The sequence below is a fragment of the Eriocheir sinensis genome, chromosome 18 (assembly GCF_024679095.1).
Source record: "Eriocheir sinensis breed Jianghai 21 chromosome 18, ASM2467909v1, whole genome shotgun sequence".
In the NCBI taxonomy this organism is placed as follows: domain Eukaryota; kingdom Metazoa; phylum Arthropoda; class Malacostraca; order Decapoda; family Varunidae; genus Eriocheir; species Eriocheir sinensis.
This window is the reverse complement of record NC_066526.1, coordinates 13,646,464-13,663,572: the sequence shown is the minus strand read 5'-3', so window position 1 is coordinate 13,663,572 and position 17,109 is coordinate 13,646,464. Positions and strand designations below refer to the sequence as shown.

Here is a 17,109-nt window from a genome sequence, read left to right as displayed (position 1 = left end):
GTGTAAGGAGGGTGAGGGAGGCAGTAGTTGAAAGTAGAGTTGGTAGTAGTGCACCAGGACAAAGATTTCTAATGAAGGTTAGATAGATACATGGACGGAAAGGACAAGTTCACAGGAACTGCAATGTGTAGCCAGACTGTTCTCATGTATTCTCCTCATATTTTTGTGTATGCTTAATGTCTCATATAATACCTATCTAATACAGATACTCTTTAACTTATGACAGCATTATAAAAGCCAAAAATGTTGCAAGTCAAATTCACAGCCCAGCCTAGCCTAGCCTGTCTCAAATGCACTCAGAGCACTTATCATATTCCACAAATGGTCAAAATAATCTAGTATGAAGCCTGTTGATTGGAAAACAGATTGAAAGGCAAAATCTACAGCATGGATTTTACTGAATGCTTCTGCTATTGTACTATTATACAGTAAAAACATTGTATGTGAAAGCATTATAAGTCAAGGAGCATCAGTATCCCCATGTATGTGTGTATAGACTTGTGATTAAGTATTACTGGACTCCACTTGTTAACTCCTCCCCACCTTGCAGCCATCCTGGGTTTCCACTCCATGATGAACCAGGAACAGTACCACGCGTCGCTGCTCAACAAGGGCCGGCCGCTGGGCGTGGGCTGGGGCGGCATCACCAAGGCCACCAAGTTCAAGGCTCTGCCTGTTGAGCCACCCAATGATACAGACGTTGAGGATAGTATCAAGAAAGTCAAGGATGACGACTCCAACTGCAAGGACCTCAACTTTAACAACATCAGGGTGAGCTGGAAAGACGTCACATAAACAGATTTTTTAGAAATCATCAACAGACTAAGCTTTAATAACAGGCCAAGGAGCTTTATATTTCACTATCTATGCCTTTCTTGTGTTTCTTAACTTATTTCTCAGCCCTATCAACCATCTGTTCTCCCAACCACCCCACACCTCTACTTGACTTAGACTGACTAAGGGATTAAGACCATATATATATATATATATATATATATATATATATATATATATATATATATATATATATATATATATATATATATATATATATATATATATATATATATATATATATATAATATATATCAAAAGTAAGACAACCTGCAGTAAGGATTGTCATATCTCAAGAGGCTTTCATTGCACCTTAAACATTTCTTTGTCTTGCAGAACATCTCTGACGAACAGCTGAAGCGCCTCTTTGAAGCTCTGGAGAGCAACACAAAGCTGGAGAGTTTAAGTATGGCTAATGTTGCCCTCTCGGACAGACACCTCGATCCACTTTGCAATGCCCTCTCCCAAAACAACGCACTCAGGACACTAAAGTGAGTTGACTAACAGATAAAATTGCTTATCACTGTGGTCGTTAAGCCTCCATTCTATAGGTGTTACTTGTATCAGGCAGTGCAAGCATAAACATAATACACTAAGTGAGGTGTTGTAGCTTAGTGTTCATATAAGTCTATTGGTCAAGTCCTGGAGGTGAAGAGCCAGGGCAAGGAGGCTCAAATCCCAGCTCTGCCTTGTGACATCAGGAAGGACACAATTCCAAAACAGAGACTCTGTATGAACATAATTAAAAGCTGTCAAGAGAAAGAATAACTTAATACACAAAGTGTCAGTCATATAACTAAATCATTCATACACAATACCAAGTAACAGTTACCAGGCGATTCACCCGCCCAGCTTCATGGATTGAGACCACACTTACACCAATGGTATTATGTCACATAGGATGCAGCATTACCAGATCTAAAACTTACAGTGGTGCCAAACCTAACAATAATAATTTGGTAATTACTTTGTTACCACTATATTTACAATTAGGTTGTTTGGCAGTTCATATGCACCACTCTAATGCGTAATCATGCCTGGAAAATACTGGTAATTTACTTGTGTAGAAGTTAACCTAATATATAAATCTCCTCCAACTCCAAGTGCCTCTGGTATGGTGGTCAGCATGCCTTACTATGAATCTGTGGGCCTTGGGTTTGAATCCCAGCCTGGGCTCTTGACCCACCCAGCTGTTAATCCTTCCATTCAGGCTAGTTGATAAGTGGGTACCTGGGAAACCTGGGAAAGGTAAACGTGGTAACCCAGACGTAACATCTGCCCTGTGTCCCGGGCTAATAGGTTCCCTCTTGCCACAGGCTCAAGGACAAATATGACGGAGATGAGCACTGAGGCCATACGCAACATGAATTCATACAGTAGTTCAGGTTGTGAGATATTTGTACAAAATTTCACTCACTCTCCCGTCTTTTCCTCCATCCAGTCTAGAGACCAACAACATCAGTCCAGCCGGTATTGTTCGCATCATGGAGTCCCTCTTGAAAACACACTGCGTTGAAGAGGTCCGCCTTGCAAACCAGGTATTATGTGTGTGTGTGTGTGTGTGTGTGTGTGTGTTTACTTGTTTTGTTCTAACTTATATTTGCATTTTTACAGGATTGAGTCAAGCTCACATTTCCCAGCCTAACCAAGCCTAACATAACCATGTGTTTCAGAGAGCAAGTGTCCTGGGCAACAAGATAGAGATGCAGCTCACAGAGATCATTGAACAGAACCCGTCTGTGCTGCGTGTCGGCATCCACTTTGAGTTCAACGACGCTCGCAACCGTGTCTCCAAACACCTCCAGAAGAACCTTGACACTTGTGAGTATGAGACCACCTCAGGGATCATTGACTAATGGCCCCACACACAGGTCAGCAGCGGGGACTGTAACGGCAGCATTGGTTGTTACTCCGTTCTGTGCACTCCCTCCAATGGCAGTCTGTCATTCACTGCCTCGAACATTTTAACTTGTGTCTGTTTGAAGCAGGTTTTCAGACGTGGTGCATTTGTTTAGGCTCTGGTGTCACATGTAATGGAAGTGTCGCCTCAGGTAATCTGTAAACTGTCTTGACGTCACTAACTCTGCTTCTTGTATCCTTTAGTTGCTTTTTAATGCATCTTGATGAATCAATCCTTAACCCGAGAACGTCGGCAGACCCTTTTCTGGGCTTTCACGAGTCGTGGCTGTGATACGGTGGACCCTAAAAAGGGCTCACCATAAAACCCATAATTCGAGCTAATTGTAGGCGGTGGTGGCATAGAGCAACCCACCATACATGCCCTGGGTCATAGTGGTGGGTGAGTGATCTTGAGATGGGCTTTTTTGTCATAGGTGGTGCTGTAAGGTCATGGCAGACTGAATTAGCTATCCACACAGTAATCACTTGTCAAATTCTCTAAAGTAGACAACAAGCGACTCGAGGCTAGATGCCACACGTCACAAGACTGTTTATTTTGTAACAAACACCACCCAAAAAGAATGGAGTTTGAGTAAAAGTAAATATTTTTAACAGCTTTATAGTTATGAGAGGAGTAATCTGATGTACGTTCCATGCTCTTTTCTTAGTCTTAAAATGCAGTGTAATTTTGCTGTTTCTCGGCCACTTCTCGGCTTTCCCATAGCCGAAGCCCACGGGTTAATATCAAAACTGCTTCCATAACTTCACTACCCCAGTTAAGCAATCTAGAATCACAGAGGAGCAAGTACCACTACAGTCAAAATATAGATCTTGCCAGCAGGTTTATATGTAGACTTGGTGTCCTCTTCCTTGTGATGTGACTTGAGGCACCACAACATTCTAACAGGGTTCAGGGACCGTATTACATAGCAACAACTCTTAGGACATATAGATTAGCAATTTTAACAACAGTTCCTTACATTCTAAAGTAGGTGCTTGCAGCTCTGTGATTCTAAAAGGCTTAGTTAAACTCAGGCATCAAGAAGTTTGATTACCATACAAAAACTGCTTTGCTTACCAAGATATTTTTGTGATATTTGAACATTTCAATTTGTTTGTAAATTGAGCCTAAGCCTTAGGTTTGTGATTAACAAAGGTCGGTACTGAAGCAGCTACAGCTGGACAGAGTACTCACCAGGGCCAGGCATGAGCCGGTGGTGGCGGTGAGGAGGCAGACTGAATGGAGGGAGACAGTTGTTCCCAGTAGCCACGTTTAGTGTAAAATGAATATCTTCTCTATTGTGTACATACATTTTTTCGTTAATTTTTCAGCAGGAGTGTTTTTGTGTTAGATTTGCAGAAAAGAGCTCACAACTGAGATGGAGAGAAAACTTACCTGAACTGAACACTTAAAGGAAAGAATATAAATAATATAATTTGGCTCCTCAGTAAAGCCAATATTTCTGTTTTCAAATTTCTTTAGTAGAACTCATTTTGCTTTGTTTTAGGCTTTGCCAGATGCCAAAAAAAAATAAATGCCCAGTGCCATAGATAGAAAAAGTTGTGAACTGACTTTTCAAAAATATTGGTCCAGCTGTGAGTGCACAAACTTTAAAGTTTGGCCCTTGCTCACCTGTCAGCCTGACCAGCGCTTAACACTGTCACAAGGCTGACCAAGGTTACTGGCGGAGTATGATGGGATGTCACTCTTTGTAAAGGTGTCCACACCGAGGTTAACATTTCCTCCTGCTAATTATCCTGGGTTACATGAGGTCATGGAATCATGTGTCAAAAATGTGTGTATTATTAAGAAATAGCATTATAAAAATGTGATAAAAGATGAATATCAAAAGAATGAAAATAAATAAGAACTTTACACAGCTCAGAGATGTTGTCAAGTAACTCACACCAGAAGCGACATGCAATGTGCATCTCAGTGGCCACACACCTCTGTTATTAAGAGAATGTCATGTTTATGCCTCCCATCCCCTTTATTATAATGTGTAGCACAGTTTGTTTGGTTCACCACTGGTCACCAGACTTATTGAGCAGATCAAACTGTTCCAGCACTCACCACCCACTGACCTATGATTCTTGAAGTCTCCCACTCACTAATGTGAGAGTCAATATTCTACTGTAAACCCATGCTGGTGCAGGATTGAAGTGATTCATTCACAGCAGGGGACTGAGCACTTTTTAGTCAAGTTTTACTGGAGCTCTGTCTGTGGCAGTGGAGCTCACTCAGTTGTCAAGGGGTAGGAAATGAGATGTGGTGTAACAGCTGTCTCCTTAATCATGTGGGTGATAGAGCTGGAAGGGAGGAAGATCGGACAAACTTTGTCACTCTGATGCACTGAAAGCTTGTGAGCAGTGATACAACAGTGAGACATCCCCCAAAGTTACATACATTTCAGTAAAGAATAGTGTAGTCAGCCATTGTATGTGCTGAAGAAGTGGCACAGAAACACCACTTAGTGATTCACTTTGTATCAAGCACCGGAGTGTTTTTGTATATATTGAGGTTGGACCAATTTTCCTCCCCCACCAGCATAGTCTGGTCAGCCAGCCGTCAAGTCGCCAGCATCGGGAATGAGGCGCCAGCATCCGAGAATGACATGCCCTTGATTTTTATTATTATGCATGACTGAGGGATTGATTTTTCCCTAAAAACTTGTACAGTTAGCCAGAACCATTGTTGAAAGAGTAGACTTTTCTAAGCTCTTTGCAAACCCTTATGAAAGGATTTTTGCAGCTTTTTTTCATGTATTTCAGTAATGCACGACTTCGTCCCCTCCTTAATTCACTGTTACTCCATGGTTATGCTTTTATCTTATTTTCTGTATTTTTGGTTCTGCTTATTCTGGCTCAATTATTTAAGCATTTTTCTGTGCCAAGGCTCTTATTGATGATCTTTTGACATTGTCAGTTCTGATTCATCCAGAATAATTCATTTTTAATGATATCGTAATGTCTTCAGTCATTCACTAAATTCTTCTAGTATGTTTGGGAAATAACTGATGTTTATTTGTTTGTTTTCTCAATATTGTACTCATTATGTTCCCTTTCATAATTTTACCTTTGCCCTTATTTTTTTTTTTTTTTTCTTTGTTCTTTTCACATTTCTTTTATTGTTTTTTGCTATTAATTTTCTTAAGTTTCTGCTGCATCTGCCTTCAAAATCTCCATCAGTCCCATGGCTTATACAAAACAGATGTGGTTCTCTTCTTTTGTAACAATTTTACAACCAAATTTCTGAACGTGCATCTGCTAGTTCCATGAGCTTCTTTTACTTTTAATTTGCTTAAATTTCTGATGCATCTGCCTTCTAAATTTCCACCAGTTTCATGGCTCTAGAGAAACCAAATGTGGTTCTCCAATAATGTGACAATTTTTACAACCAAATTTCTCATCGTGCATCTGTCCACTCTCTTAGCCGGTGTTCGGAGGCCCGAGACTTGAGGCTACGAAGAAAGCTTAGCCAATTGGAGCCTTTGCTTGTTGTGCTTTTTCTTTCTTTTCAGCCTGAGAGCAACACGTTAATAATATTGCATAGCTAGTCTTCTCTCCATCCCCCATTCCCTGTAAGGTTGGTGGTCCCCATGGGTAGAGGTTGCCCCCCTTATTGATCTTGCAGTTTGGGATTCTCCACCTTTTTGTGCAATTTCTCCTCCACCTTGTATGTGTACAGCCACCTGCCCTCCTGCCTCACTCAGCCACTGCTCAGTTCTGGGAAATTTGCCAATAGAGTTGTCTTTGTTGGAAAATTGAAGGAAAAAAAACATCATAGGTCTGTTGATCTTAATTCCACTAGACTGAAACAATTTAAGTACTCTCATGGACAAGATGATTTTATGTGTAAATTGACTCCCAGAAAAGTAGCATCCATGTCAGTGTTGACCCCCTAAAATTAACCAAGAAATTCTTTTAAAAAATACAACGTTTTCATCAGTATATGCAATAAGTGAAAATTCCTAAAGGACAAAAATTATAATATGATACCATCCAACATGTCTGTACATGTTTACAGTGGTTTGTGCTGCAATCAGATAGTCTGAAAAAGTTGCCAATCTTCAAAGGTGAGGGTCCAGTGTTGTCTGGTGTAATGGACCTTGACTGTGATGGGGGACTTTCAAGCTGCTTTGTAGAGGGCAGCACCACTGTTCCTAGCAGGCCTTTTGTCTGGGGCTAGCAACTTAACTTCAGGCTGAAGGACTGATAAGCAAAGTGCAACCTTAAAAGTCCCCCACCTGCTCCTGTTTAGTCATGTATATTTTGGCCGGTCACTCCAGAACTCCTCAGTGTCTTTGCCAGGGAGGAGCACGGGGGGCTGTGGCATAGATCTGCCCCTATTTGGAATGAAATATATTGCATTTTTCCATATGTCCCCTTGATAGACAGTCATGAGCCTTAGTCTGTTCAGTGTTTGTTGTGAAACTGTGGACAGTCCTTATTGCACAACTTGAACATTATCAGCAAAACTTTCCCAATACCATGTCAAGGTCACAATAAGCTCTGTCCTCCTGTTTCTCACTTATACCCTGTGATACTTCATTGCATTTCCCGAATGAATTACAGAGAACTTCTCTTTCAGTACCCCTTTTGATGCCTTGTGTTTCTCTGTTGCATTTGTTTGTACTTTAAGTGTTTGGTGGTCAGGAGTGCATCCATCACTACATTGAGAGAGCTACTGCCTTTCTTTATAGTGTATATTAAATTACAGCAGTTGTCACCCTGGTGGCATAGAACCATTATTGTTCCCCACGGCTCAGGGCACCCCAGGAAACTTTCATGAAGAAACTGCTGGTAAATTGTCCATATCTTTCCATATTTCCAGTCCGCATAGGTGGAAAACCCCGAAAACAAAGTAGAGCCATGGCTATTCTCAAAAAGGGCATCGATATGGTTTGCAGAAGAGGATCTAAAGGCAAATAAGAATCTATTCATCAACATTAATGGACGAGATCTTTAGGATCAAGGGGTAGTATTGTCAAGGTACAGTGACGCCTGCAAGTGAGGACGGCTACAGCCAACACCTTGAGCTTGGCTTTTTATTACTCAATCTATAATCATTATTACCATTACTGTTATTATTATTATCGTTATTCTTACCGTTGCTCATAATTACTAAATAATTTATTTATTTTGTAGTTCCTAAAGTGGATGTTGCTTTCCTATTCTTTTGAGCAGATAAAACAGTTTCAGCTAACAAGTGGGGGTAACCCATGGATTGTGTCTGGTGTTCAGTAGACTGTTCCCGCTTCATTCAGTGTCAAGAACAATGCTCTCCTTGAGGCAACAGCTGTGTCATGATTCCCTTGACACATGCCGGCACCCTGGTCCTTTAGGCTGTGGCATAATACACTCTTTTGACACATCTTTGTCCAAAGGGGCTAAAGAATACAAATACACTTTCCATAAACATCGTAATAAATTGATCATTACTGAAAACTATGATGCAACAGCCCACTTCATGCTGTCAGGATAGGTGGGCAAGAGGTAAAGGGACCAAACTATTGCCATCAACCGAGGATTATTTTTGACATTGACAATGAAGCGGACTATAGGTTCTTTATTTTATTTACGTTGGGTAGCAGCAGTAATGTTTCTTTCCCTTGTATCTCATGTTCCTTGTGTACTACTGGCAGTCCGCGTTGGTGTCAGGGTGCGCAGAGCCTCGCGCAAGGTGGCCACAGAGGGTGCCAGCCTTAGCTTCGTACTCCCCTCCACAGCCTCCCCCCCTGCCTCCCCCCTGCCCTACTCCCCCTACCCCCAGGATAAGCCTCACGCACCCCCAGCATTTAATGGGGGGGGGCAGCGTGGGCAGGAGCAGGATTATGAGGATGATGAGGAGGACTTTGATAGTAATGAGGAATGAAGGTGACTATTTGGAGTAGGCTAGACACATTCCGAGACGCAGCTCAGTACAACACTCTGTCCACCAATCATGGTCAAACAGAGACAGACTCAAGAATGAATGACGAAGCATTCTCAACCACGTTTACAGCTGTCAATATGAACATGTGCTCATAGGCTTCTCAGACTGGCAGACACAGATGAGTGCATCCCTTCAGTGCCATTATTCTGTTGCTGCAGCTCAGGATACGGAGAAAGATGTTAGCTTAATTTGCATTTTTTTAAACATCAAAGATTGCTTGCGGATAAAATTGCAGTATTTAAATGGATCCAAGGGATTTAACAAGGTTGATGGAAATAAAGATGTAAAGACTGACATTAATAGATGCAAAGGAGATAAATTCAGGTTCAGCAAGGAGACAAGCAAAACCTAGTTCATAGACAGGCATAGTTAATGAGTGGAACGGACTAATGAAAATAATAATAGTAATGATTTTACTTTGCTCTGAGGCATAAAGTATGGGAATGCAAAAAAGAAGTGCAGAGAGATAATGCTGCATTCAGTTAATGGATAGTAATACTATGATAACAACAGTATGTATATTTAAGATATAATGTAGTTGAGTCTAATAGGGTAGATTTCAAATAAAGCTTAGATATACTTATGTATGAGGAAGGCAGATGATAATTATAATTGGTTCTCATGAACTGCCGTGTGTAGATGGACTGGCTGGCCTCTTGCCGTCTCCTTATATCCTCATGTAGTCTAAGATTATGTGCCAGTTAGTGACAAGCTTCATATAGCTACACACAGTTTGTATTAAGCCAGCTTCTTTACATGACCTCAACCAAAGGCATAATGTCATACAAGGCTTTCCCATTGGAATCCTCAGAAGAATAGATGAAAGTTACAGCACCACTATGAAACTCCACGCACATCACTAATGGGTTTGTGCCAACTACCAGCGCACCTGACCATCAAAAAAAAAAAAAAAAAAAAAAAAAAAAAAAAAAAAAAAAAAGGCCTGTGATCCTCCTCGTAATATTTCCCTACATAAAGATAGTTTTCCTTCTACTGCACGAGTTGAGATGGCCTGAAAGATGTTGACGCAGTTGTTTCAGTTGACTGAATGCACTTACTGTATACACTCATGTAGGAATTGGTCATGTTGAAGTCCCTCCTCCAAGGCTGGGACGTGTTCACTGGAGGAACAAAATCAGGCCTCAAGAAAAGTAGCATCCATGGAAAATTCAACCCCTAACTTTGGCCTTAAGAAAAATGTTTTAAAAATTTAACTTCTATGTGAGTCTATACAGTCTGTAGCATGACACAACAAGTTCTCCACACCTATGGCTTGTTGTTCATACCACAACTGATATAACATTGAAATGAGTGTGATTGAAACATGCACGATGGCAATACGAATACTGTGCTAAATTATTCCTCTGGTGCCTTGACATGCGTGCAGACTGTCGTCTTCTGCCTACTTTCCCCTGATCTGCGATGAACTGAGTGTGCTCTCATAGTTACTTTAGAAGTGTTCTTGGAGGACATGTTTGACCATGAATGGTTGTACAAGTAGAAAAAAAGAAGAATGATTATCCATTGCCTGTTTATTAGAATCCAGGACATGACTACACCACCTAGTATACCATACTGTTCCACTTGTTCCATAAGCTCCCAGACCCCAACTGATAGAGCATTAACATGTGTGCTAAAAGTGGAAAACTAAGTGGTGCTAGAGAAGACTTCTTAGTCATGTGTTAGCAGTCATCAGCCCCCCACTAACTGTGCAATTAAGACCCCTTGTAAGTACCACGAAAGACATCCGGTTAAAACATCACTTCCATAAGGAACTTAGTTGTTCTGAATGTCTTAGCCAAGCATCAGACACCAATACTTCTAGCATCCATAGAGTTAATCTGTAGCCAAGCATCACACAGTCACTACTTCCCATAGCATCCTTATAGTTATTCTCTGCATCCCAGTTGCCAGTTAAATAGATGGCACTCCATACATCTACTCTTCATTGTTGCTCTGTGTCTCCTTCATGCATCACACAGCCAATACTCTTCCTAAAGTCAATAGTCATTTTTGATATGACCCCGTCGCTAATCAAGCAGAGTACACGTCCATACTCTTCATATCTGTAGATGGTGTGTGTCTTGTCAATCCTCACACAGTCACTACTCCCCTTAGCATCCTTATAGTCATTCTCTGTGTCCCAGTTACCAGTTAAATAGATGATACCTCCACAGTTACTCTTCATAGAAGCTCTTTGTGCCTTAGTCATGCATCTTCATAGCTTATATATAGTTATTTGTCTTAGTCATGCAGCTTCTTAGCTTACATTAGTTATTTTCTACATCCCAGTCTCCAGTTAAACAGATAACACCTCCATATAGTTCATCACATCTATAGTTGCTGTCTTATATATTCTCTATATCCCAGTTGCCAATTTAAACAGATGACATTCCTATTTAGTTATTCTTCATATCTGTAGTTGTCCTCTTTGTGTAAGTCACCTTGTCCCAGGTACTGCAAACCTTTCTCTTGAGGTGTACACAAACCACCCAAACCAAAGAAACATATAGCAGTGTTACAGAACTTAAACACGAGACACAAGTGTTATTACAGAGAGATGATATACCAAATACAATCCATCACTGTTTTTTACTCTGTCTGCTGGTTTTGGTAGTACACTTTACTTCTTCCATTAAAGCAATTCTTCAACTCTCACTCCTAACCTCGGAAACCATTGGAAGAGGCACGTATGCGGCAGAAGCTTTAACACTAAAGTTTGTTTGCTCTCACTGGCTCTCTCCATGTAGATGACCTGGTGGTGCATTAATGCATATTGATCTTCAACACTGAGGCTGTGCGGGGCTGTGACTTACAAGGCTGTTATTAAAAATCTCTTGGTGTGCGGCGCAGGCTGTCGGGTGTTGCTGCGAGGAGGCCCTTCTCTGGGTCCTCTCCCTCCCTCCGCTGAACAGAGCATGGGTCAAGGGACTCGAGCCTGAGCCTCAGGCGCCCCAAGTCTGTGAGTTCCACCGGCGTGATGCTGAGCCACAGAGGTGCTCAGGAGAGGCCCGGGAGATGCAGAGAAACTGATCACTCAGTGGCCATTATAGTGTGGTGGTGGACTCTAATGTGACCTTAAGCTGTAACCAACAAGGTAAACCAACGAATTCTGATGCTGGTGATGTGAAAAGCAAACACAGTGAACACCAGACCACAGCTCACAGTGACCATCAAGACAGTGCCCAACCTGACCAGACTCTCTCTCTCCCTCACTCTGTCTGTAGAATCTCAGTGGCCAAGCATCATAAACGGGAACATTAAGATGGCTAATGCAAGATCTTACTAACTGAGAAGTTCTTACATTCACTCATAAGTTTTTGTTCTTTCAGTAATGTAACGCATGACAGACTCAACTTCCCTCTGGTGGCTGTGACCACTGAGAGGCTTCACCACACTGTCACATGTGTAAAGCAACACACACACACAGGAAAGGCAAGATGCTCTGGCAGAAGAAATGTCATTTAAGATAATCAATTGTCTGCCAGAATGGCTTACTTTCCTCATGGTACCATGAAAATGTGATTGTTAAGTTAGCAATGTTATCAACCCTGTCGTCAGGGCCATTTGTATGGCCATGTTACCAATTTGATTGGGTATCAGGTGAGTCAGAGAAATCACTTGGTCGACAACTGTGTACTGTTAGAGAACTGCCTGAGTTCAAGACCGTCTAGCCATCCAGCCTTTACTCAACCATTTCTGCTGGTAATTACACTGCAATCAAATGTTAAGCTGTTCATTGGCAGAAATGGTTACATGAAGGCTTGATGGTCAAATGGTCTTTGAGACAGCTGTCTTGCAGCACACACCCATCACTTGGGCAATTGTCATCTGGCTCTCTGAAAACTGAACAAAACTTTTACAAATACATCTGACTACAAGGTTGATAACATATCTAACCTAACAGTGGTGTTGCCAGCACAACATGACAGTGTGGTGATAACTCTTGTGGGGCAGATTTACAAAACAGCTGCGTCCGATGAGGAAAACTCAGTCTGCCTTTGCCGCCTCCTTGACTCACCACTCGGCTCGGCCAAAGTTTTGCTGCTCGTTAAGACTCACAGCCAAATTCATTTATTTTTATTTGTAATGCTTTGAATTTCATTTACCTAACAAGATGCACTTAAGGGTGTAAGCCTTGCTTGACCAGCTTACAATAGCAGACCAAGAAGTCATACTTTAGTTGGTTCCATAAAATCAGCAAGCAACATTATTTCTTTTTATTTGTAATGCTTTGAATATATTTCCTTGACCTAACAAGACACTACTTACAACATCAGATCAAGAAGTTGCATTTTTGTTGGCTGCATAAAATTCACAAGCAACACTGTAGGTAAGTCCCCCTATGCCTTAGAAAAAAACAATCCACACAGGAACCTGCCACAACACTTGACATTTAAATATGCTCCTTTTCATGAGTGTGTTCAAGAGTGCAATTGATAAGTACACCTTCACGAAGGGATCAGTCACCACATATATTCTACTGTGTTACACATTTTGACAGATGAATGATGTTCTAATGCAGTGTGAAATCTTACTAACCAGCACCCTTTTCTCTCCCCAGTTACATAACTTGTAGATGTGTGTTACTAATGTTCATGAGTAAAGCTTCCTCTTTCAGATCCACCTACTAATAGCATGATCTCAGACATGCCTTTGGTGAGCACAGCCATCACTGCTTTACATTGTTAGTGTAATAGTTATATTTGTGCAGGCAGTTTTTAAGATTAAAAAGAGTGTAGTGTGTTATGTCAGTCTTTTTTTAGAGGAACTTAAGAACATAACTTGTTTCAGTACTTTGAATTGTACAAGTAACTTGTTTCAGCATTCATAAAATAACTATTCATAAGAGTTTTAAGGAATCTAACCCTTTCATATGATGAAGACTGCCAGTACCTCATTTCACAGGTTGACCAACTAATTGATCCTTCAGCAAAATATAATTCTCTGATGAGTTTTACACTATCTCAAATTGCTCTGTGATTACCACCAAAGGCTGTTCTGTCATGTGTAGTGATATGTCTCTCAACTGTGTGCAAACTGCTCACACTTGACAAATTGTATGATTAGATCTTTACTTAACATCTGGCTTATGGCAGGATGATGAAGCACTGCTCTCAGATAGGAAAACTACATAGATATTATTCAGTACAGAGCCTCTAGTGACATTTCTCTGTCCTGTCTCTTTCAGTCCGCCTTAGCAGACTCGGCGCTTCCGGCACACACTAGGTAGTACTGGCCCTTCATGTTTGTTGTCTGCCGGTACAGGCATGAGGCGGGGCCTGCTGGGTGGAGGGTCTCAACGCACACTGAACTGTAGAGGTTTCTTGACTGATCTCTCTGCTCTCTGTTTCTGTTTTCGATATATATATATATATATATATATATATATATATATATATATATATATATATATATATATATATATATATATATATATATATATATATATACTCTCTCTCTCTCTCTCTCTCTCTCTGACAGCTTTTGCAATCTTAAACTGAATTTTTTTCTTTAGCGATTTCATTTTCATTCTATTCTAGGGGTGGTCTCCTTTCCCTGAAGCATTTTTTTCTTTGCTCCTTTGGCTGTTTCCTTTTAGATTTTAGTTTAGTCTTGAGGCATGAACTAAATCCTTCCCCTGTTGCAAGGTCAAAAATATTAAAGCACTTCTTGTTTCCTGTCTTGCTGCTGTAACTGTTTCACAGAGCTTAACTAATGGCCATAACATCTTGTCACTAGAAGAGCTTTTCATTATGAAGTCAACCACAAAAAATTCTTGCACTTGTACAACTCTTTCTGTAACCTTTTCATGCTTAAAAAATTACTTCTTTTTATTTCCATTAAATTTCCTTGCACTCTTATAAATCAAACTTGTGTTCTAACTGTGCATGCTTTGCTTACCAGTTGTCAGAAATGTGAGTGTATGTGTGTGTGTGTGTATGTTACATTGTCACATAATTTACAGATGTAAAAAACACAAATGGAGAACATCCCACAGGGTAAAGATACAAATATACAGTGAAAGTCAATTAACCTGAATTCCATTGGTCTGAAAATCCTTACAATCTGAAATTATAAAGGCAGAAAATTATAATACATTATTACTCAGTATATATGAACATATGTCCGATGATTTAAACTGCCAATTGATAGTTTAAAAAAAAAAAATTCTAATCCAAAAGGTGTGGATCCAATGCTATTCTGATTAAAACTTTTACTGTCTAAGCTAATGATCTCAAATAAGAAGAACTAAGGTAATGTGATGGGGAGAAACAACTCACAGCAACACTCACGCACAGCCTCAGGCTAACCACTGCCTCACCAAGACCATCATCACTCCGGCACGCCACTACTCACTTGCTGCCTCTTTTTATGAGTTCTGTCGCATTCTCATTTCCGTTTCTAGCATTTAGTTGAACATGGAACATGCATTACATAAAACACATTATTTTCAAAGTTGTCCTTTTTCTAAGTAGAACCTGATGTCTTTAGTTTGATCCTATAATTTTCTTTGCCAACTACCAGTGTGTTAAACCCTTATTGTAACTTTCACTTGGTTTGTTTGATGTTACAGTGAGTTTTTTACTGATTCTTTTGTGTTTCACTTTGTGAACATTGTGAGCCTTGTTTGTGTGCAGAGTTTTGCAGGAGTAATGTTTGCTGCATTCCATTTCCTTATCATAGTTGTTAGAGGAACTGTCACTTAAGCCAGGTATCTATTTGTCTGTGATGAATGATCTGTGCCCATGTCCGTGGCATGTGCCTGAGAAATTCATAATGTGGGGAAAGGTCAAAAAGCATTGATAAATCTTACCATGGCCATGACTCTGGCAGTAATTGCAACACTTCTCTTCCATTTAATACTACCATGCCTCATATGTTCAGTAATTTGAGCTTAAAAACATACTTGACGCACACTGAAGACTGCCTCAGCACATGGATACAAACTGGACAAGAATCATGGATCACAGACAACTGGATGCTCCCAACCTTAGTGTTGATTTCAGAAGATATTGGTTGAATAGCACCTTCAGTTATTGACTGTCTTGAAGAGTGACAGAAAACAGTCTGCTGGGGGTTTGCTATACACCACTGTATTGCTGGAAGTCCCTTCTCTGTGTCCTTGAAGACTCATGCTCGTGTGATTGTTCAGTGTGTCCTTTAATCACACACTGCCCTGATGTGTCTGTGAACCTCACCTCACCTGGATTGCTACACTAGTTTTAAAATGCTACACTCTAGATGTGGGATAGAATAGTACCTTCTATAATTGCCACAAGGGAACTTGTCCCCTAAGCTCTCCCCCTTCCTGGAGTCATCACTGATTGGCTGAGGTTATTTTTGATTGGAAAGGTGCCCTAATCCATGAAAATATCCTTAATAAAACAAGTTAAGAGTTAAGTTGATGCCATCCTGGAGAGAGGGCGAGGGAGGGACAGGGCTGGGAGGACCAGTTGCCTGACTGCAACATTTATTTTGCTTGATATTTGTAGATGTAATGCTAAGAATTCCTTACATACTTTCCAAGATCTCTTCAGAAACACCTTGCCATTAACTGAGTCAATCAAATTCAGTCAATGGCTGTTGTAACCAAGATGTGCTCTGTGAAATTGTCTTTTTATTTACAGAATCTGTTGTTCACACTTGTTCCTGGATACTCATTGATTTATTCACTGATATTGAGCATCTTTGCTTGAAAGATCTGGAAGGCTGTGTACAGTATATTATTTAGATTAATTTTACTGCAGAGCTATAAATCATCACCTGTCATTTTTCATTTTTTATTATTTTTAAGGCTGGTTACATTTTTATTAGTTTATGTTATTGATAAAGTTCACTTCCCTTGTTATTTCTGTTATTGATGAAGTTCACTTCCCTTGTTTCTGTTATTGATAAAGTTCACTTCCCTTGTTCTAATTTCATGTCTCTTAAGTTATGAACTTCATGCCCACCTTAATTCAGTACACACATTGGCATCACAAATCTGACACCCACACAGCCAAAATATTTTGTACATAAGTAAAAAAAAAAAAAAAATGATTTGATTAAAACTGCATTAATCTCTTAAAGAATAACCTACTTGTCTCAAAATTATATATTTCCCTTCATTTTAGCTTTGAAAACTGACTCTTACATTAGGTGATGCTGGAATGCTAGGTTTCACATGCTCCTCTTAAACATGTACCGTAAGAAGGGGAGTGACATTGCTGTGGACATGTGCCCGAGTTAAAGTTCATGCAGTGACACCATCCAACTAAGTTATATTTCCCTTTGTAATGGAGGGGCATGGCAAAGCTAGGCATTCATTTGTCTGTGATCTGTGTCCACGTCAGCAGTTGTATCTGCGTATGTCAATCATGTATGCTTTTAGGTTCAACTTATTGCAATTTTGAGGAAGGATAATGTCAAAGGGAAGTATTGCAGTTACTGCCATAGCT

At 40.3% G+C, this 17,109-nt stretch overlaps 1 protein-coding gene across 9 annotated transcripts in view; it reads left to right on the top strand.

Moving 5' to 3' along the window:
- LOC127000338 (tropomodulin-like) overlaps positions 1–17,109 on the top strand; it is a 116,741-nt gene that overhangs the window by 96,770 nt on the left and 2,862 nt on the right. For 5 of the 9 annotated variants that reach the window (XM_050863936.1, XM_050863937.1, XM_050863938.1 and 2 more), the window contains 5 exons: positions 551–771; positions 1,171–1,325; positions 2,276–2,372; positions 2,508–2,655; positions 8,379–8,610. In XM_050863936.1, coding sequence (XP_050719893.1) covers positions 551–771; positions 1,171–1,325; positions 2,276–2,372; positions 2,508–2,655; positions 8,379–8,608 — 851 coding nt within the window. In that variant the 3' untranslated portion in view covers positions 8,609–8,610. Of the gene's footprint in view, positions 1–550; positions 772–1,170; positions 1,326–2,275; positions 2,373–2,507; positions 2,656–7,567; positions 7,726–8,378; positions 8,611–11,521; positions 11,631–13,859; positions 13,898–17,109 lie in introns of all 9 variants that reach the window. The other 4 variants (XR_007753921.1, XM_050863942.1, XM_050863943.1 and 1 more) reach the window with 4 other exon arrangements.